At 44.3% G+C, this 22147-nt stretch overlaps 1 protein-coding gene across 8 annotated transcripts in view; it reads right to left on the bottom strand.

Annotated features, from left to right (window-relative positions):
- The window catches only part of pde4dip (phosphodiesterase 4D interacting protein), a 90748-nt gene that overhangs the window by 12280 nt on the left and 56321 nt on the right, over positions 1-22147 (bottom strand). For 5 of the 8 annotated variants that reach the window (XM_084065785.1, XM_084065786.1, XM_084065787.1 and 2 more), the window contains 13 exons: positions 21063-21320; positions 20803-20968; positions 17727-17830; positions 17171-17337; positions 15377-15689; positions 14269-14452; positions 13873-13989; positions 13048-13489; positions 12182-12417; positions 11783-11831; positions 2648-2928; positions 2057-2200; positions 1187-1423 (listed from right to left, as the gene is read on the bottom strand). In XM_084065785.1, the coding sequence (XP_083921911.1) occupies positions 1187-1423; positions 2057-2200; positions 2648-2928; positions 11783-11831; positions 12182-12417; positions 13048-13489; positions 13873-13989; positions 14269-14452; positions 15377-15689; positions 17171-17337; positions 17727-17830; positions 20803-20968; positions 21063-21320 (2698 nt within the window). The remainder of the gene's footprint in view (positions 1-1186; positions 1424-2056; positions 2201-2647; positions 2929-11782; positions 11832-12181; positions 12418-13047; positions 13490-13872; positions 13990-14268; positions 14453-15376; positions 15690-17170; positions 17338-17726; positions 17831-20802; positions 20969-21062; positions 21321-22147) is intronic. The other 3 variants (XM_084065782.1, XM_084065781.1, XM_084065784.1) reach the window with 3 other exon arrangements.

Consider the following 22147-nt stretch of genomic DNA (forward strand, 5'->3'; position numbering starts at 1 on the left):
AGAGAGAGAGGAAAAGAAGGAGAGAAAAAAGGGAGACGGGGAGGAAAAAGTGAGGTTATTAATTATTTCCAGGCAGAGAATAACCAAAGGCTGTTGACCTCGACAAGGGCATCTCAAATCTGCATTCAACAACAGAATTAGATATCACAGAAAAACTCCACTTCAAGCCAATTGCGTATGAGTAGAGCTATTGTGTAATGATCAGAAAAAAGTAGGCTACAATGAGTTGAACTTGAAGATAAGTGTGTGAAAGACAGCCAAAGACAGCACGAAAGGCAAGCGATTACTGTAGGCAGATTTGGATTACGCAGCCAAAGGCGAGTTACGTATAACCTGTCAACTCTTGTTCTCTTCTTTTCACTTTTTCACCATCCATCTCTGTTAAAGGGGCTTGTAGGCCTGGCACCTCTGCTCCAAAGTAGCCTGACAGCGTGTCGCGGGTTTGAGTCTGCATGTTTTTTGCTGCATGTCACTCCCCATCTCTCCCCCCATTTCCTGTCAGACTACTTTCCTATCAATAAAGGCATAAAAGCCCCAACAAAAAGTCTTTTAAAAAATCATTAAAAAACGGGCTCGTAGACAGTGCTTTTACATGGCCTGGTCATTATTACCCATAGAAACTAAAGGTCTGACAATGGACTAACCTTCTTATCATTTTGTCCTACTGTACTTTAGGGTGTGGGTCTGCACCCAGATAGGTGAAAGGTGTTAATGAGAACAGTTTTCATTAATCAAGAACAAAATTCAGAGGTTCGAAGATCATTAGATACCATCGTAGCTTTGACTACAAAAGAGTCAACTTGTGATCTGGAGAGTTATGGGTGCCATGGATCATGGGTCATGGGCAGCGCCCAGGAAACCAAAATCATTGAGTAACGGGTGAGAGGTGTGAATGCGCCATGGTCCCAGAGCTGTTATTATAATAAGTCTGTTTGGTGTTGCACCAATACGTTTGGTGTAACACCAAATGTATTAGATTAGATTATTGTTAATTACGCTAATAGTCAAACCGTCAAACAAGAAAACGATTAGTTTCTAGTTTACACACACACACACACACACACACACACACACACTCACACACACTCACACACACACACTCACACGCACACGCACACGCACACGCACACGCACACGCACACACACACGCACACACAAACACACATGCAGAGTCATTACAACGCACTTTCACTGTCTCTCAGCTGTCGCTGTAACATCTGCAGCTCCTGTTGCACCTCGGCCAGAGAGAAACCCCCCCTCCCGTTGCCTTGGTACCGAGGTCGCAAGGTGGCGGAGAGGGGATCAAAGGGCAAGGGTGCCCTCTGAGTGGAGGGAGGGTTGGGGTTGTAAGGGGTGGAGGTGAAAACAGGGCCTGGAGCTGAGGATGGGAGAGCGGTGGACATAGGGACTGAAAAAAGTCCTGCTATGGATGGAGAGAGAAGAGGGGAAGAGAAGAGAAGAGAAGAGAAGAGAAGAGAAGAGAAGAGAAGAGAAGAGAAGAGAAGAGAAGAGAAGAGAAGAGAAGAGAAGAGAAGAGAAGAGAAGAGAAGAGAAGAGAAGAGAAGAGAAGAGAAGAGAAGAGAAGAGAAGAGAAGAGAAGAGAAGAGAAGAGAAGAGAAGAGAAGAGAAGAGAAGAGGAAAAGAAATGAAATGAAATGAAATGAAATGAAATGAAATGAAATGAAATGAAATGAAAAGAAAAGAAAAGAAAAGAAAAGAAAAGAAAAGAAAAGAAAAGAAAAGAAAAGAGGTGGAACAGCATAATAATTAGAGGAGTAACTCATAAATTAATAATAAAAGGTACATTTACAGCTAGGGAGTAAAACAGCAATAGACAGGGCAAGAAGATTAAGCATTGGCATGTGACCGTGTTGCTAAATGTGAGTGGCAGGTCCTAACTGACTGGTTTAGAGTACAGCCAACTACAACTTCTAGAAGCCAGCTTGTGATTTTGTCCCACAAGTCAATGACAAGGACAAGGATGACGTTGCTTTTTTTAGCCTTTCTTCCACTTTTGTAAAAGTAGCTCAGCTCAGCAGTTTCACCACCTTCATACCTGTCTGACTCTGCGTGTCAGCTGCCTTGTGAGGAGTGCAATGCATGCTGGGACAGCTGACAGAGGACAGGGCTCTGTGGGATGAGGCGATGGATGGAGGGACAGAGGGATGATGTGGCATGGTACCGTTGTAGGAGTGACAATCTAAGGAGATAAAAGGAGTGACAGATGGCATGATGAGTCATGGAATGAGAGGGCTTTTCATGAGTGCCTGTATTGAACTCTGAGATAATACAAATGGAATCAAATGGACCGTCACAAGTCCATTTGATCCCATTTGCATACTCTGGGAGTTATAGACCCATAAGGGTCCATTTGGTTCCTCACAAATAATCATTTAGCTGCCAACCTCCTGGTAACCCCCTTAAGGTCCCCTGGGGATCCCCGGGTGCCACATTGAAAACCAGTGTGCTACAGCAAGGGTTCCCAAACTTTTCAGGCCGCGACCCCCCAAAGTAATCATATTTGAACTGGGGACCCCCCACCCTGACAAGCACTTGGAATTGTACGCATTACATTTAGTTTGACTCGGCTCCACAGATAAATATTGTGGAAAAAAGCCGAACTACAGTATGTGTCCAGAGTGTTTACCTGTACTGGTCCTGCTGGGAGCCTGGGGTTCCTCCTGTCCAAACTCACTGGCCGCGTCCATGTCGGAGCACAGCTCTGCATCCTCATTGGTGGAGCCCTGCTCGTCAGACACAAAGGAGATCCGGTCGGATTGGTCGGTGGTCTCGGAGAGGGCGTGGCTGCTGCAGGGCGTGTCCGAGCGCTGCGGCTGAAGATGATGCTGGTGGTTGGACTGATGCTGGGTGAGTTTGGCACGGAGAGACTCGATGACCTTGTCTTTCTGCTGTAGCTCCTTGCTTAGCCTGTGAACACATGACATGACATTTAGTTTATTATTTTGAATGATGAAGGTATACAGATAATAATACATTGTTGATGTTTATTATACAAGTGATTATATGAGGACCTCCCTTATATTATATATACAAAATTATAATAATAATAATAATAATAATCACAGTACGTCCTGTGAAGAATTGTAAACTAATAAGGATCTTTATTGAATGAATAAGACATTTAATATAGAACAAAAATAATACAATAAATACAAATAGTATTTATTTTAAAAATGTATTTATAAAATGTAAATACAAGTGTGAATATTATATTTGATCTTGGCATTCAGGCTCTGCTATACATTACTCCCTGCTCAGCACACTAGAAGACAACCATTTAAGAGCATGGAGATATGCATCTATAACAAACCCCCCAGGGGAAAACAGAACCCTTAGGGAAAGCAGAGCCTACTGGTGGTGCTGGGGTGGTGCTGGGAGCAAACAAAGCGCATACAACATCAGTGGCAACACTGAGCACATAGTGCTGCACATGCGTGTAAACCTCTCAAGTGTACAGTTTCTGCCTGAACTAGCTCTTTTCTTCTCGATTTTCTCTATTTTTTCCCGCTACACAAAATCTCTTCGCTGAAAGTAGCCAAATAGCTGCTATTTTTGGCCAATGTTTGCAAGAATATGAACGCTAGGGTTCAAGCGATTAATTCATATTTTGCAATAAATTAATGCAAGATAAATAGTAATCCATATTTTGATAATTAACCACTTAAACCTTATATAGACCCCTTAACAGACAACGTCACACTGATAAGAACCAGTATGCACGTGCAGGCCGGCACCAAATGAAACCCATTCTGTCATGTCTCGCTAGGACGCGCCTCACTAGCCAACACACAAGAGGAGGTTGAATGAACTGAAACCAGCGAAACCCCGAAACAATATGTTGGGAATTGATTGCATGAAACAATCACCTGTGCGTCCAGTCTCAATGTTGGTAAACAAATAATTGGTCTATACAGTTGACCGGAGTCCCCCAGGGCTCTATAGTAGGGATTAGTGATGCGCGGGTCGGGTTTTTTCATGACCCGCCCCGCCCCGCCCCGCCACGGAACGCAACCCGCCTCAACCCGCCCCGCGAACCCATATATAAATCTATGGCTCAACCCGCCCCGCGACCCGCGATTTCTTTTTAATTCTGTAAAATTATGGTTAGAAAATAATCCCCAAGTGTATTCAAGCTGTTTTATTGTTATTATTCTTATTCTTATTAGGAATACAGACAAAACAAGAGCATGTTATTATTTTTATTTTTTTTGCGTGTGAGAGCGCGTGACCCGCTCACCCTCAGCCCGCATAATTTTCTCCGAAATTCTGACTTGACCCACCCGCGCCGCGGGTTGACCCGCGGGTCCCGCGGGTTACGGGTCAACCCGCGCATCACTACTAGGGATCTATGCTAGTATTTCCCTCTAAATCCTCGGCAGTAGATCCAGTTGATCCACAAGAGACAAGAGAGCTTGTAGATCAGGCTATATACAGTACAGCCCATGCTGATATATGTTGTAGAAATAATGTAAGCCAATTATGCACAGAAGGTCATAATTAAGGACACATTTATGACACATTCATATTTCATACATGATCACACATTTATACACACACACACAAACAAACACACAAGGGACAGTCATCCAACCTACATTATATAGCACACCAGGCGTTGCATGTGGAGCGTCCCCCACAGCTGATGGAATTAACAGCATTGTGATGGTGTGTTTTGACACATGGACGGTGAGTCACTAATCAAAGCCAAAGCCAGGCAGATGCTTATGGAGATGATTATAACGCCATAGACAGTCACACAAACTATCATTGCTATTAGTTTATGTTTTACCCTAACCACAAAGCCTGAGTTATACTTAGTTGCAGGCGGTGTCACGCACCAAAAATAGCTGAGCTTATGAGACGCGTTGAGAGCTATAGATCTGCGTGTAGATCTGCTATCTTTGGCGTGCGACACCTGTGCACAACTAAGTATAAATCAGGAATACCTCTAACCCCAACCCCTAAGCCAAACCTCGCAAATGCCTAATCCTAACCCCAACATATTTTCCTAATTGTAAACCTGAGTCTGAGAAACAATTTTTTTTCTGGTGTCTCAAATATTATACTTTTGGGGACATTTGGGCCTAACAAGTAATACAAGGACACACGCACGCACGCACGCACGCACGTACGCACGCACGCACGCATGCACGCACTACATTGAAGCCATTATGTCCATGCACCAAAACTTTATTTTAAGCACATCCCCATTACATAAATGGCAGAATCAGTGAATACATTAACTTCTGTTTCACCTCCTCTCACTGCTTCCCAGAAGCAAACTAAGCTGATTGACCGAAACACGTTGCAAATTCACCGTGCAAATCTCACATATTGCCACAGCCTATGACTCTACGTATTATGCGCTCATTCTTGTTCTGATAATTCAATAATTCCGTTTTCAACTTTCTCACACCTGTTATTATCATCATTCATCTCATTTGCATCATCATCATCATCCCTGTCTGTCTTACTTGTCCAGTTGTGTGAGCAGTGCTCTCTTCTCCCTGTCAGAGTGCTTCTTCAGCAGGAACAGCTCTCTCTCCTGGGCCTTCCAGTCCCACAGAGAGAAGGAGAACAGAGAGTCTCTGTACAGCGGGCTGCTCTTAGAGAGCATGCCTTTCCACAGCGGAGCCATAGGCCCAGCCCTCAACCCCCGGCTCACCTGGCCAGTCTGCCCGGCCAAAATGCCTCCTGCCTGGGCTACAGAACCGACATCCCCCCCGCCCCCTTCCCTCCTCTCCTCCCTCCCGGTCCCGCTCGTGCCCTTCTCGTCCGAGGACGCTGCAGGAAGTCCGGCCCAGCTGTTGTCGTTGCCGTTGTCGGGAACCGCCTCCGTGGCGATTAGTCGATGGGTCTCCACGGTAAACGAATATCGTTCATCAGCGCTGCGGCTAAGGAGGTGAACACGGTGGGCGAGTGACAGCAGGTGCAGTGACGAGGCAGAGCGTGATTGAGGGCTAAAAGGTTGGAGGGTTGGACTGAGGGATCATCAGTCATGTGAGCAAAGCAGACTAAATCCCGTGATTAGGTTCTAGAGATGGATGGGCTTCCCTGTGGAGCTGCAGTCTGGTGACTTCCCCCGCCCAGCTGCTAGCTACTCCACAGTAAATACACACTCACACAAGGGATCGATCAGGCTGCAAGTGGCTACACGACACGTGCTGCACAACCCCCCACTTCAGATCAGCAGAGGTACTACAAGTGGGAGCGCAAACCCTTAAAGAACCCTTAAAGGTAACACTGAGATGTGTCTGTGAATCGGCAGCAATAACAAGGTGTAGCATAAACACTTTAGATCCACACAGAAGGTCAGTCAGAGGGTGGTACAGTAGAGCACCACAAACAGTTCAGCAGAGCTCAGGTCAGGCATAGATACACATGCAGTCCTGGTTCTTTAGTCCCACTAAATGTAGACTACAGCACTATCATTTTATCCCACTTGGATCGTATGACTATAGCAATAGCTGAGCCTGGGGCAGTGGACATGAACTGAATTTAAATGAATGGAGATCAAATTCACTGATAGCAGCTGCAACCCCGACTGTTGTGGTCGTATGTGAGACAGCGTGCTCTCACACACTATGACTCAATATGGCTTATACTCATTTGGCCGAGAAAAACAGTAGCTGCACTATCTCCCTCCCGTGTTCTTTGTCTCTCTTTCTCCTACTTATCTGTTTCTGTTTCTCTCATCAACTCAACTCTTATTTATTTATTTATTTCATTGTATTTAATGTCATGAGTCGTCCTCTGTTGGGCTGTATAGCAGTCCCAGCTCTGGATAGGATCTGTTGTCCTCGGGAAGGGCTTCTTCTGAACATTCCATAAATACAATTTTGCCTCTTTCCTCTCCTCCGACCAGCAAATGCAGAAAGGACAGAGGTGGTGAAGAGAAGAAGAATCAGAGATGAGAAGAGTGTAAAACGGACGTCTAGCCCTGGGGGTTCCTGTGTTCACGCTGCGCTGACCCTCACAGACAGGATAACTGTCGAGGTTGAACGTTCACGCATAAACCAGCACATCCTCTGCCTTCTGGCTGTCCGGTTCAGATTGTGCACTGACACACTCTGCGCATCTTCGATTCCTCTTTTGTATGTATGCTCTGATGAAGGTCCATAAAAAACAAAAGCTCAAAATAAAGTGAAACTGTTTGGACTCACTGATGCTTCCAGCACCTTAGCAAAGATTTAGCCGGTTGGAGAGGTGGTCATCCTTCATCGACCCTCTATCAGACCAAAAATAAAAGCAAGAAAGCGTTCAATCCAACTTAAGTGCCAGAAGAGGTCAAGAATCGATTCCAGAGAAGTTCAGGAGTGAATGTGCAAATGTAATCCTTTGCCCTGGATCAAACTACCTTGTCGGTAGCAAATACATTGTGTAGCCAGAAAAGATCCTCTTACGTGGTTTACAGTTCCTTCACATCAAAGCTCTCGTATTTCTACAACTGCCAAAGTCTACAGCAGGACTGACGTACAGTAGCTGGATGATGCTGCACCATGCGCTACTCTTGATATAATGCAGCAACATTCTATCTCTTACTACCTCCCCCCTCTCTCTCTCTCTCTCTCTCTCTCTCTCTGCTTTTCTCACCATTCACACGCCGCCTCTCTCTCTTTCCCTGTCTCTTGTGGGGCTTTAATTGTTGCTGACCTATTTCCCTCTCCATGCGAGGTCTTAATAACTTAACCTGATTAGAGCCCGTGTCAACTCGCTCTCAGCCCAACGCAGCTAGCAGCGAGTGAGCACCTCAGCCTAATTATGCCATCAATACGGATGCAAGAGCGCACGCACGCTCACACACACAAGCACAAACGCACAAACACACACAAACAAACAAACAAACACACACACACACACACACACACACACACACACAAGCGCGCGCGCACACACACACGCACACGCACACACAAACACACAGACACTACATTACTCCATACTGTATGAGAGTACAGATAGCATTTATAAAATAGTGTATGAAATAGCACACACAAACTTAGTTTCAGCGTGAATCTGTCTGTAAATTAAATGAGATAAATCAAATCAATGCACATCTGCTTTCCTTCACACTCTTACTGGTAAAGCCTTAATGGACTGGCAGGCACTAAAAACATAGTTAAGTCCACATCTGGACAACCATCTGTGCTGCTACAGTACAGTACATGTCTACAGGGGTCTCTCTCTCCCTCTCTCTCTCTCTCTCTCTCTCTCTCTCTCTCTCTCTCACACTCACACTCACACACACACACACACACACACACACACACACACACACACACACACACACACACACACACACACACACACACACACATAAAGTACAGTATACACACACATAAAGTACAGTATACACACAAACTCTTGATCTCTGTCTGAGGGAAAACTAACTACCCACAATGCATTGGGATTTGTTGGGCTTGGGTTTTGCTGAACCAAATCTCACCACTGTTCTTCCACTAAAGAGAGGAAGCTCCAACAGAGTCAGTGCAACGCCATGGTCACTAGATGAACACATGGGTAGTGTATAGTCTATACGCATGTCTTTCTTACATCTATAAGCTAGATCAAGTCTATGGATGATTTCTCAAAGAACAGAAATATTATTTCACAAGACTACATGTTTAAGTTATCAAATTCAAGGATTATGTTTCGTCTCTTGTGGACATTACAGATCTAGTCTCTGGCTTCTGGCTTTGTAACATGGTTGATCACATTCGTAACAGGCTGTACTGTCTAATACCACAGCCATGAGATACAAGGAGCTATGTTTTAGATTTCCATTTGACTGATACTGTATGTCCAAGAGAGCCCTAGTGTAAGGTATTACTGAACCTGTCACTCACACAGAGGAGATGGACACAGCCCGTGCTTTTTATGAAAGTGCAGGCTTAGTTTATGAAATATAGATGTATTATACAGCATTACATAAGATTATTTGGTGTGAAATATTAACCTCTCTCTTCGTCCTTCTCATATATTAACCTTTCATTCATCTCCCCGTTGCCCTTCTTGTCACAGCCACATGCAGAATGGTGTGCATACATACTGTATGCATGCACGGGACATTCTAATCCCAAATGGCCTGTCCCTGCAGCAAAGTTATTCAGGGTGGCAGGGTGGTCAGGGCCAGTTGTCACGTGTATGTGAGCATGTACGTGCGTGCCGCACGCGCACACACACACACACACACACACACACACACACACACACACACACACACACACACACACACACACACACACACACACACACAACACACACATATATATTCTTGCTCTCATAGAATAAAACTGCACGTCACTGTGTGTGTGTGTGTGTGTGTGTGTGTGTGTGTGTGTGTGTGTGTGTGTGTGTGTGTGTGTGTGTGTGTGTGTGTGTGTGTGTGTGTGTGTGTGTGTGTGTGTCTGTGTGTGTGTGTGTGTGTGTGTGTGTGTGTGTGTGTGTGTGCGTGCGTGCGTGCGTGCGTGAGTGCGTGTGTGTGTGTGTGTGTGTGTGCGTGTGTGTGTGTGTGCGCGTGTGTGCGTGTGTGCGTGTGTGCGTGTGTGCGTGTGTGTGTGTGTGTGTGTGTGTGTGTGTGTGTGTGTGTGCGCGCACGCACAATGATTAGTCAGTGGTTAATCTGTGATGTCGGATGTTCTACTCTCTGTGGTGACTTGTATGTTCAGAACATGGTAGGCTGATTACAACATTATAGGCTGAAGGCATTGTAGGCATTGTAGGCTGATTACAGCATTATAACAGCCCACTCTGTGCTTCTCTAATGTCTCATGTCCTCTTACTCATCTCTTTCTACTTACTACTTTCCTCCCTATCTTCCCTTCATCTCTCTCATGTCTCTCTCTCATGAAGAAGACAATCATTTATGCTCTGTAGTATAACGACACCGCACGTTGAAATTTGCGGATCTACAAGCCCCACAACATGTTGTAGATCCTCTATGTTCAGTGAGTGAGGCCGTCGGCCGTTGAAGCATAGTAAATTAGGCTCCAGGGTCCTCAAATTCTGTTTGCCTTATTAGCCGACTGATCAACTGGCTAATTCGTGCCCTTGGACATGCATCAATTGGTGCGCTAGCAGCCTCGATGTGGCGCACCACAATCACAGTGAGCAGCCGAGCAAGAAAAGAGGGAACTTCATCCAATCACGTCTCCAGAGGCATTGACGTATGGAATGAAGTGAACACAGCATCAGCAGCAAAAATACAACCATGGCGTATTAGCTAGCTCTGACGCTAACGCTTAGAAGGCCAAGCAATATGTCAGGACAACTGTAACTACTGTATGCTGCATTGAAGATGACAAAATGTACCGAAGGAGGGTTCAGTGTAAGATATAGGAGGAATTAATTCTTTATTTTGTTCTTTTTTTTTTATTGTACCGTAACTTTTAATCGTTTTAAGTGAATAAACGAGTATTCGTGCTCAGCTTACCTACCCTGGATAAATAAAGGTTAAAAAGAAAAGTCCAGAGTCAGTCCACCTGCTATGAACTTAATTAGCTCTATCATTAATCACTTTCAACGTACCATCCTTAATTTAAAAAAATAATAATCTTACAATAAATGCGGGAATCTCTGTACGTCCGTACTTCTGTATGCACATATCTCGAGAACCGTTCGACCGACCGACTTCAAATTCGGCACTCAAGTCGCAGATGACCAGAGGGAGTACAGTGCCCGGCGTCGAGTCGTCGGATAGGTGGTTGTCCAGAACCGCCAGAAAAGGCTCTGGCCGTGGCCCAAATGAGCCGATTGATTGCCATGACAGCCCCAGCCTAAGTTTGATGGCAAATTCCCCACACCTGCCATTTGATTACTTAGTCGGTCTACTTTACATTATCCACCCATTCTCTACAGACGTTTACCACTGCAGAAGGACTTTCCAGAACCTTCGATCCCCCCGATATGCCCATAATGTGGGTATGACCATATGGCAATACACTGGGATCTCCATATATGGGCATAAAAGGGACAAAGACAGACAGATATGGAAATCTCCATATATGGGCACAAAAGGGACACAGACAGACTGACAGATGGTTACAAACAGGGTGGGGAATGCATTCCCTACTTGCATCGTTCCCAACTTGCATCGTTCCGAGTAGGCGGGTGCCCAGCGGGCATCTGTCTAGTAAATATAAGAAATGAAATAGTCGATCCGGTGCGACATGTTGTGAGCTAGTTGATGATCGGCCATTGTCGGAAAAAGATTAAATACACATTTAAAATGTCAAGTTTACCTCAAGATCATGCCGAGATCTCTGATCTTTATAACAGTGTAACAAAGCTGCTATTTATTGTTGATATGTGCAATTATTCCAATATTATTTTCATTTTTGTTCCTTTTGTTCCTTTTATCCTAATAAACATTAAAAAAAAAGAAAATAGAGCTTAAGTTTTTAATTAGTCATATGGTTCCTCTGAGACAATAGAGTGAGAGTCTGATACATTCTGACAACACACTGCAGGCCATGTTCCCATGTCTAATGACTGCTGTTATACTGTTACTGGAAACTATGACAGAAATTATGTAGGCCAGGCACGCACCCAGACATGCACTGGCAAATACATAGACACACACACACACGCACGCACACGCACACGCTCACACACACGCACGCACGCACACACACACACACACACACACACACACACACACACACACACACACACACACACACACACACACACACACACACACACACACACACACACACACACACACACACACACACACACACACACACACACAAGCACTGACCGGATGGCTAGCAGCTCTGTCTTGTCATCTGGAACTTCTGAATGATCTCCTGTTGGAAAGACAACAAAGGGCACTTACATCACCAACTTGCCATATGTGTGTAACACGTGTGTGTGTGTGTGTGTGTGTGTGTGTGCGTGTGTGCGTGTGTGCGTGTGTGCGTGTGTGTGTGTGTGTGTGTGTGTGTGTGCTGAAGATGTGACATCAGTTGGAATCAAACTGAGGTGAACTCGTAATTATGGAACGTTTTAGTTAGCTATAATAACTGAACTGTTGTTCATGCACCTCCAATTGAGCATGCACCTCTGTGCAGTGTGTGGGGACTTGAGCCTCTGTCTGTGTGCACTGTGTACTATTGATCACATGTGAGGATGCTACTGTATGATCCTCTTTACTTACGTCCACTGATCTTGGCGCTGACTCGCTGTGCCAGGGCGCTGCTCTGTGCCAGCTGGTCTCTGAAGCTCTGGCCCATGTAGTAGTCAATGTCGTTGGCTCTCAGCAGCTCCTCGAAGGCCTTGGTGGTGTCTCCCAGATGCTGGGTCAGGATGTGGCACACCCCCCGGCCCTCACGCATCCGCTGCCGCAGGTGGGAAAGCTCCTTGGCTTGAGCCTGGATCAGTGTGTCGAATTTACTACAAGAACAGTGACAGAGAGAGGGAGGAGAGAGAGACGAGTCACATATACATCTTGACAGGACAAAAAAACACAAAGGTTAATTACATTGTCTTACATTATTGTGCCCATTATTATTAACATTGCGGAATTACTGTGAAATGATGTGAATACTGCGTCAGTCTACATGAGAGGGCCATTCAAGCATGACCAACATTGATTTTTTTCAACATTGAGCACCAGAGTAACAATTTGCGAATTCAGTGGATCGAGTTTATGTTACTCAGATTACAGTAGATGGCTACAGCTAACACATGGTGAATGGAACAGCCTGCCCTCTCCATGAACTCACTGTACCATCAAAGCCCTAATCCCATTTAATGAGACCTTTAGCCTATTCTCTTTAGTATGGTGGTTGTGTTGTGACACATTGTGAGCTTATAGATATCCTTATAGATATCTCCTTAGTGCACCATCATATTTCAGTCAAATGGTCCCTTATGGGTCCATTTGTTTCCTGAGGTGGCCAGTCTGACAGAAAACTGTAACGGTTACCGAATAAATCTGTTGAACTGAATGGAATGGAATGGAAAGGAATGGAACTCCGTTAAATCAACTAAAACCTCAGCAGACCCTCTGTGTCTCCTCACCTGGACCAGGTGGAAGCCTTGCTGTCCTCGCCAGCGGGCATCTTGCCACCTTTCCTCAGCTGGTCCTCCAAGGCGCCCACGCGGGTCACCAGCTCTTGGAGGTCCTTGTCTGGGTGGGGATGACGCGGCGAGGCCATGGGGCCTCCATCGGAGGACTGCCACCCCTCGTCGTCCTCGGACCAGTTGACTTTCCGGGGGGTGGAGGGTCCGCAATCGCTGGCCGTGGAGAATGAGCGCAGGCGGCCCTGCAGCCCGCGGATCACCGCCTGAGAGCGGGACAGCTGGGAGCGCAGCTCCTCCACGAGGCGCTGGAGAGAGGAGACCTCGTCCACACGGGTGCCAGGCTGTGGTGTGGTGGTCTTGCTGTAGGTGCTGCTGGCGTTGGTGGGCCACCACTCAGAACCGCCCTCTAGAGAGGTGCACATCTCCAAATCATCAAACTCTGTCAGTGAACACATACGGTACATTTAGTACACATCTTCACATGCAAGCTGATGGGATTTCCCACTGTATGCCTCCCCACGCTAAAAGAAAGTGCTTTGTCCATTTCATCAAGTCAATGTCATTCACATATGTTAATTACAGTGATTGCTTTGAGTTCTACACGCACACCACCGTGTCCATCATCAAACTCAGAGTGGATAGAACAGTGGTCCCATTAAATCAGCAGAAGTACAATAAGAGACATTTTGAGGACTCGGTTAAGGGACCGTTTACGTAATCCTTATGTAAGAAAGAAAAACGTTTTGGAGGTCTGCCAACCCTTTCCTTTACTGCCCTCCAGTGTTTCTTCAACACTACTTCAGCCATAATACTGTAGCTCACCTGGACTGCTGGTGTCTTCTCTCTCAGCCTCGTTCTCACTGCGGCCACAGGTCTCATAGCCCAGGTCCTGTAGGCCCACCTGGACCTGCTTACTGTCCTGCTGCACCGATGTCTCCGCTGCAAGGAAGAGAGAGACAGACAGACAGAGGAGAGAGAGGGAGAAAGATACCTCATCATCATAATTTATTTAGTTTATTACTGTCTCTATTATTATCGTCTATGTAGACCACCAAGTCACATTATACACATATTGCAAATTGTTCTACAGTGAGTGTACAGTATATACTGCACATGTACAATACAACACTGGATCAGTTAAGTTTGTGTTTAGACTGCAATACAGTTAGATTCCAAGGTACAATTTCACCCGTAAGACAACATCACATGTCCACTCACTGAGCAGGTCCCTGTAGTCTTTGATCTGCTCGGCCTGGGCCTGGACCGTGGCTTCAGATACCATCAGTCTCTCCTGCAGCTCCTTGCTCTCCTGCTGCAGACGCACCGCCTTCTCGCTTATCACCGTGGCAACGGCACTCTGTTGCCTGCTGGCAGATAGCTGGTTCTCCTCCATATCGTCCTCCTGATGCATGCACACACACACACACACACGCGCGCGAGAGAGACGGCGCAAGAGGGGACCATTTTAGTCCAGATTACCTCCTATACAGACCAGAGGGAGTAGCAAGTAAATTGTATGTCAGTCATGTGTGACATTCATTTACATTCCTTTCTCTTTTTCTGGTTCTTGAGTGACATTTTTATTTTACTGCCTTGGTTGCATGACAATAAACCTCATTTTGATTGAGAATTTGTTTGTTGGAGATTATTTGTGCCTTTTAGAAGGTCTTGGGGGGAAATGATGAGGTCATCTGGATGGAATTTGGAGGTTCTTGGATAATTAACTAAGGAACTAGTTTAGGAAGAATTCCAGTGGTGTTAAGGGATTTTATTTCCTATTACATCCAAGAGGGAGACACGAAGGAGGGAAATGGAACATTACAATCTGGAGGCAATATTCAGTGAATCAATAGCCAAAACTTGTAAAACAAGTTTCATCAAGTCATCTTTGCATTATCCATTAATTTTCAACAAAAAACTCAAAAGAGTACACTGGATTCTGCCTCCTTTTTGATCACGGGAATAACTTTAGTTATAGTTTCCTGAGAACGAGGTTAAAGGATTTTTGCGAACATATTTCATAGTGAAACAGGGGCTGGGCGTGTATCTACAAGGCAGTACTGAATGAAGTTCCTGTTACTGCATTGCCTTTTTCTTGTCTCAAGTGTTTTCAGAAACATTTATGGTACTGTTTAGCTTCAGAAAAGATATATTTTCCAACTCGGCACACTATGTTAGCATATTTTTCCCTTCACCTGCCAATTCTTGATTCTTGATTTGATATAGAAATACACAAAAGCACATTTTTGTCATCTATTGTAAACTATACCACTATTATGACAACATATATGCTCTAAACTAAGTGTGAAAAACACACTCTCGTTACCTGTGTTGAGTGGGAGAGCAGGGCCCCCAGGTCCAGAGAGACCGGCCTGTTTCCTCTCCTCTTTCCCAGGCTATCTCTCAACTGGGGCTTGGGCAGACGTAGCTCACAAGCATCCCAGGCATCCCACTGCTCAGAGTCTTCCTCCTCCTCGTCCTCGTCCTCCTCGATAGTTACGTCCAACTCTTCATCAGCCCCGTCTTCGTCTTCGAACAAGTTCTGTTCTTCACACTGTTCCGTGGCGTCAGGATGTACTCTTGCAGTCGGTTGGTGCCGTAGGCCATCGTTCTCCGCACGTAGACTGAAGAGTGCTTTCCTGTGGCACAGAGAGAAAGAGGGTGGAGAGAAAGAGAATCAGGCACAAAAACAAGTTAGGACAATGTTAGGACAATAGGAGAACGGGGTAAGATGAGCCAGTGGGTAAGATGAACCACCCCCTTTATCTAGAAAACTAGAAAACTGTGTTGTCATGTGACCTTAAATCTAGCAAACATCCATCATTTACACCTGGCAAGTGGAAAACATTCTTTTACACAAAAAACATTTTTTTACCGGTCAAAGTAAGATTTCCACAAGGTATGACCTGTGGTGTATGTAGCAAGGTGTATGTAGAAACTTTACCCAGGTCTAAAATATATGTCATACATGTTGGTTATTTGCCAATGGATAAAATCATGTGAATAATTTAGCAAAGAAATTGTCTAAAATGGTGGCTGTGGGGTAAATTGAGGCAATTATCCTAATATTAATCACTATTCATATTTTTTTAATATTTCTTTGCTACTCAAATTATGTTGAATGACCTTTAGCCACAGGACCACTTTTTTCAAGTCATATTTTTATGGCCCTGGACATAGATGCTTACTCATAACTTCAATTGATAGAAGACATCCTGAAATAAGGGTAGACGTTTAGATTTGACTGCTATCTCATTTTGCCTTGCTTCCAGGACAACTTAAGTGAAAAGTGTCTCATCTACAGTTTACAGTTTAGGCATTTAGCAGAGCTTAATCCAGAGCAATTTACAGTAAGCAAGGACACAAGATAATACATCATAATACATCATAATACACATAATACATCAAATGCATAAAAATAGTAATCTAATAATAAAGTAATACATAAGTAAACCAATTATCTAATAATAAAGTAATACATAAGTAAACCAATTATCTAATAATAACTAATACATCTTACCCCGTTCTTCCCTACTGTTCTACCCTATTCATCTACAGAGGGTATCCAAATTAAGAATGGTTCTTGGTTTTGCTCACACAGTGCGAGCGCAAAATTCACCACAGCTGAATGCCAAAAATGTGCACGGTTGCGCACAGGCAGGCCTTGCAGAGCTCTTTGTTTTTTGGGGGGGTGACACAAAAGACAGTCAGACTATTGTATTTCCCCTTGGGGTAGATAGATGAATCTATAAGTTCCCCTCCTGCTCAATTGCCCCACAATCTCCATGCGAAGGGTAAACATGCTAGGGAGATTTTGTGTTCTCGTATCGTAAATTGCCGAGCAGAGTGTGGATAATCACTTGGTTTGAGAAGACGTAGCTTACACTGTCCGAGCTGTATAGAATAATTTCATGGCCATGTTTTGTTTGCCTTTTCTGGAACTCTAAGGACTGGTCACTATTGGCTGAGTTGTGTGGACAGAAAAACTTGACCCAGAAAAACTTTATCCATGTGTCAACTGGCATTAGGGTGAGTACTGAGTAGATGATGTCAGAATTGTAATTTGTGGGTTAACTATTCCTTTACATATACATTAGGTAAAGAGAGCAGGCCATCTCACCTCATCTGTGAAAGGGAGGAGAAGCCGGCCTTCTCCAGCTGAGCCTTGAGCTCTCCCAGCTGTCTCTCCACAGCCTTCTTCTGCTCCACCAGCTGTCTGACGTCCACCAGCCCCGGACCCTCAAAGCCCTCCTGGGATAGACTGTCCTTTCCTCGTGTTACCGAGCTCTGCTCACACAGACAGGAAGGTGTAGAGGTATTTCAGATGTTCAGAACCCAAACTAGTCACACTCTAAGAAAGATTTCTCCATGCAGTGAAATGCAAATTTGAATGCTAGGATCCTTCGCTCATGCAGTCTTAGAATAGGTCAATATACTCACATTACATGCAAACAGTGATCCAAGGTCATTAACATTATTCATGATAACATTATGTATGCTGGCCGAGTGCCTGTCTGTCTGTGCTGCAATCAACTGTAGCCTAGAGACCACATCAGTAAGCACAACCCTGTTATTGGGGGTACACAGCAATGCTGTGATTCTCAGCTTTATGAATACTGACCCAGATGTCCATGCAACATCCTCTGAATACTAAAAAGGTGGCTGTGATATGGTACCTTCATGACGGCCAGGGACTGGGCAGTCAGTTTGGACTCCTCTTCATCGATGCTGTCAGCATACTCATCATCATCATCTTCATCTTCATCTTCTGAGCATTGGTCTGGAGAAATAACATATTGATGTCATGAGAAGAATAGACGGTACGCATGCACACAACACGATCAATGACCAGTTCCACTGAAATCTTTACCGTTTGTGTTATTCGGGCAGATTGATTTATCATTGTTACTTTTGTGGCCTTGTGCAACTCAGTACTGATTTTAGTACGGTGTGTGACAACACACACCGTGTGTGGCATATCCTCAATAGAGGCTTATGTCTCTGTAGCAAGAGAGAAGTATTTTAGCTCTTGCATATAAATACATTGGTAACTATTCCTCCTGTCTGTAACATAGCTTGATATTGCTCTGATCATCTATGTATAATTAGGACCTGATTAGTCTTTCAAGACATACGTGTTAGCCCCCACAATTTTGAAATGCGTCTGCCTAAGATTGTGGAAGAGTAGCCTGGCTTGAGAGACTATGATCTGATCAGCCCTGATCAGTTCCACCATCTGCCACAATTCTAGTACACACAATCTGCCATGTGAACCTTTACCGGGGAATGACCTTCTAACCACTGAATAATAAGTGTACTTTGCAGTAATGTCAGGGAATTCATGAATGTATTTGCAAAGCAAGTATAACACCAGAGTGCCATGAAACTTGTATTTCACAGTGGTCAGTAAGGATGTTTGTGCATCTGTGGTACAGCTGGTGTAAAACGTCAACACACTATGCAGGTTGGACAAAAACAGGGATGAACACATTCTTTATATTCTTAGGCAGAAATCAGGAATGCCATTCCTTATCATATCAGTTTGGTCTTATAGAAACTCTCCAGCCCAGACAGATATTTTTAGTAGAGATCTAAACACCAGATCTGGATTTGTTCTTAATCCCATAATTAAAGGTAATGATACAAGCTTTACAGGCTGGGGAGACCAGCAGGAGGGGATATCTCTAAACGGATCATGCTGTCCCGTTAGATTAGGATTAGGGGCGATATGAACTAGCCCAGCAGGGAACCTTATATGAACTGCAACTACGAGTTCAAATCCTGACTCGTTCCTCAAGGTGGGACATCACACCTTTCTCTAACTACACTGAATTTAACAGCAGAAATATAAACCCAAACTATCCATAAACCCAACCATTTTACATTCTCTATTGTATGTACGGGTCAAGTTACTCTTTGAAAAGTGCTGAAGCACTTATGGGACTGACTGATACAGTGTACTGTAGCAGTTATAATGCAGGGCAGACCCGGTCTATTGAACTGTATGAATGAATAGTCAAACTAATGATCATACGTTTCATCATATACTGTATGCTGTACTGTATATATACGGTACGTATATCCTTTCATATTTTTAACTCATGTAATGTTCGTTACATACAGATAGTATGTATCTTTGGTCCTTTAGACATGCACTCACACACTTTAGTATCAACGCATGCAGGCAAGCAAGCATATAAGGTGGGTGCATTTATTCCTCCACCAATCAATCAATCACTCAAGTACTTTGTGTGTGTCTAAAGGTCCTTAGACACACAAAGCGGGAGTGTTTATTTTGTGCGATTACTTTGCATTAATTTAAACTGCTGCTGTGTTGTGTACATCCACACAGAAAGCGAATATAACGAGGCAACAAAGCAATGTAATTATCTTTCAAAACAAGGCCAATTTTCTACCTCAAATAAAAACATTAACCTGTATAAATTAGGCATCTCCAGATTAATTGTTTGATGTCCAATAGTTTGAGTATTCGCATTGTTTATTCGCTCCCAGTGTTTGAGGACCTTAAGACTGAACATACACAGTAAGAGTGTTGTGAAATTAAGTGAGAATTGATGTTCCTAAGGAATATGCTGTACAAATTGACCTTAAAGGGGACATTTTTACACAGAGTTAAATTAACACTCAGGATTTTGCTTTGTAGTGTTGCACCATAGAAAGGGCAGTCCTATCTCCTGATGGGAAATGAGAAAGGGGCAGTTGAACCATGTCAACTCTTGAACTGCTACACAGCAGCACACAATGCTTAAGGGTCCTGTAGGATGATTTATTGAATGGGTCAACAACATGTAAAGATCAGAATTGAATTCAGACCGGAATGTGCTTAGAACTTGTGAAGAAAATCACATGTTCATGTTGTTCAAAACACAGGGAGATTGTAAACACATTTAATGTACATTTGACATTCCTCAATTTCAGTAAAAGAAGACGTATCCCTCCAGTACCTGTACTTACGGCGCTTCAGTGTGGTGCTCAATTTTATAAGGCAAATGTTATAAATGCAAGATATAAGTAATTAATGTTTGCTGTATTGCAATGGATCTCATTATAAACTCCACAGAAAGCAAGTATAAATGTTAAACATTCACCTAGGCGGTTCCTATACTATATCAGTAGTATTAAATTCAAAATGTAATTTCTACATTATAAAGCTGAACAGGAGTTTAACATTATAGCTATGTCATTGTAAAGCAAATAAACCCAGTAAATGCTGCTGTACTGTACATGCAAAGGCACACACACATACATCCACTATAACTATTAAATAGCCACAATTTATGACATAATACAAACACAGTATCCGTAAGTGACAAGGGAAATTATCTTTCCATCACAACAATAAACAATAAAATTGATTGCACAAAGTCATTCTATTAAAAATTGCACTGATTTATAAATAACAATTTAAACAAGACAATTGCCGACCACTCCCACACCAGTTAGCACAGCATGGGTTAAATATTAATTAGTAGCTCGCCACCACACTTCATCTTAGCGCGTGTGTGTGTGTGTGTGTGTGTGTGTGTGTGTGTGTGTGTGTGTGTGTGTAGATAGCAGATGCCCAGGTTTGGTTACTGACATCACAGGTTTTTTTTTGTTAAAGTTGACACTTAAAAACGTCCCACGTGTTAAATTCATTTGAAATGCGTTAGGTCCACCACCATGCTCCAGACCCCCTGCTGGGGAACACATGTCATTACAGATACTGGCCCATGCTTCTCTGATGCCCACCTCCAAACTCAGGCAGCCTGTGGTTCAGACTGTCTCTGCCCAGGGCAGGGCCTCTGGCTGGGGCCAGGCCCTGCTGAAGCAGGCTCTCCCTCAGTTCCTGGATCTCCTGCGTCAGAGTCTCCACCAGAGGAAGGGCTGCCGGCTCCACCAGTTGCCTCTGGAAGCCCTGCAGGGCACACACAAAATTGTCTTTCTTAAACACTGCTACAGTATGTACAAAACTACAAACGATATTCCTGAAGCAGTTCACACACACGAACCTTGATGACGTCTTCTTTGACATGAAGTGTCCTGGCGAGAGCGTCCAGCCTGGCGGCCTGACTCCTGCTCTCCTCCCAGGCCTCCTTCTCCCTCCTCAGGGCCAGACACAGATCCTCCTGCATGGCCTGGAGCTCCACACTGGATCCTCCTGAGCCGGGGGGCCCTGCCAGCTGGGGACCAGAGGTGAGCTGTCTGCGAAGCTCCTGGAGCCTCCCCGTCTGCTCGCTCATCACCTCGCCCAGCCGACCCGCAGAGTCCTGACCGAGGGGGACACACAGGTTGGGATCGCATGGGGCTTTTTAGACATCTTCAGACACGCTAGGACCCATTAAGACCTGAGCAGTGGTGTGTTCTAGTTTTTTTCGGAGTGCATACGATAATCATTTCCTGCGCGTGGTCGTGGTTACGCTCGCGCGTGGTCAATGGATGAAATGGTTAGTAGAGGGCTACGCTTTAAAAAAAAGAATTCTGCACGTCATACTACGTACATAGCGTAACGCGGTAGAACACACCACTGGAGCTGAGGCCGATTCTACAAATGCCTTCTAAATCAGTAGTTCTCACACTTTCAAGACTTTTTCAAAGATGTACGAGTTTGTATATCTGCTATTTTTTAATAGCTGACGCAAAAATCGAAAATGGCACGGGTGCCTTCCCGGTTTTGATGGGTTAAATATTACCAAAGGGAATATTGTGTGGCAGATGAAAAGTTAAATAAATGCCAACAGAGAGTCAAAGTGAACAAATAACAGCGACATTGAAGGGAAAATATGCTGGAACTTCAATAAGTCTCATAGTATATTACATTTGATGTTTGTTAAGTCTTTTACCACTTAAAACCTATATCCATTGTTGACTGGGGTCCTCCAGGGGTCTATACGTGGTCCCCTCCTTTTTACCCTCTCCACCAAAATCTCTTCGCCGGAAATAGCAGGAACATTATTATGGTGTTACAATCATAATTCTCAGGTAAGCTATGTTAGTTTGCTTACGCGTTGGTCTGATCGCTGTAAACACGCGTGAAGCACAGTTTACATCTTGTACCTCCCACTGCACACAGAGCCCCTTTCACTTCTAATTAATT

The sequence above is a fragment of the Gymnoscopelus microlampas genome (genome assembly GCF_963454915.1).
Source record: "Gymnoscopelus microlampas genome assembly, chromosome: 9".
Lineage (NCBI taxonomy): Eukaryota > Metazoa > Chordata > Actinopteri > Myctophiformes > Myctophidae > Gymnoscopelus > Gymnoscopelus microlampas.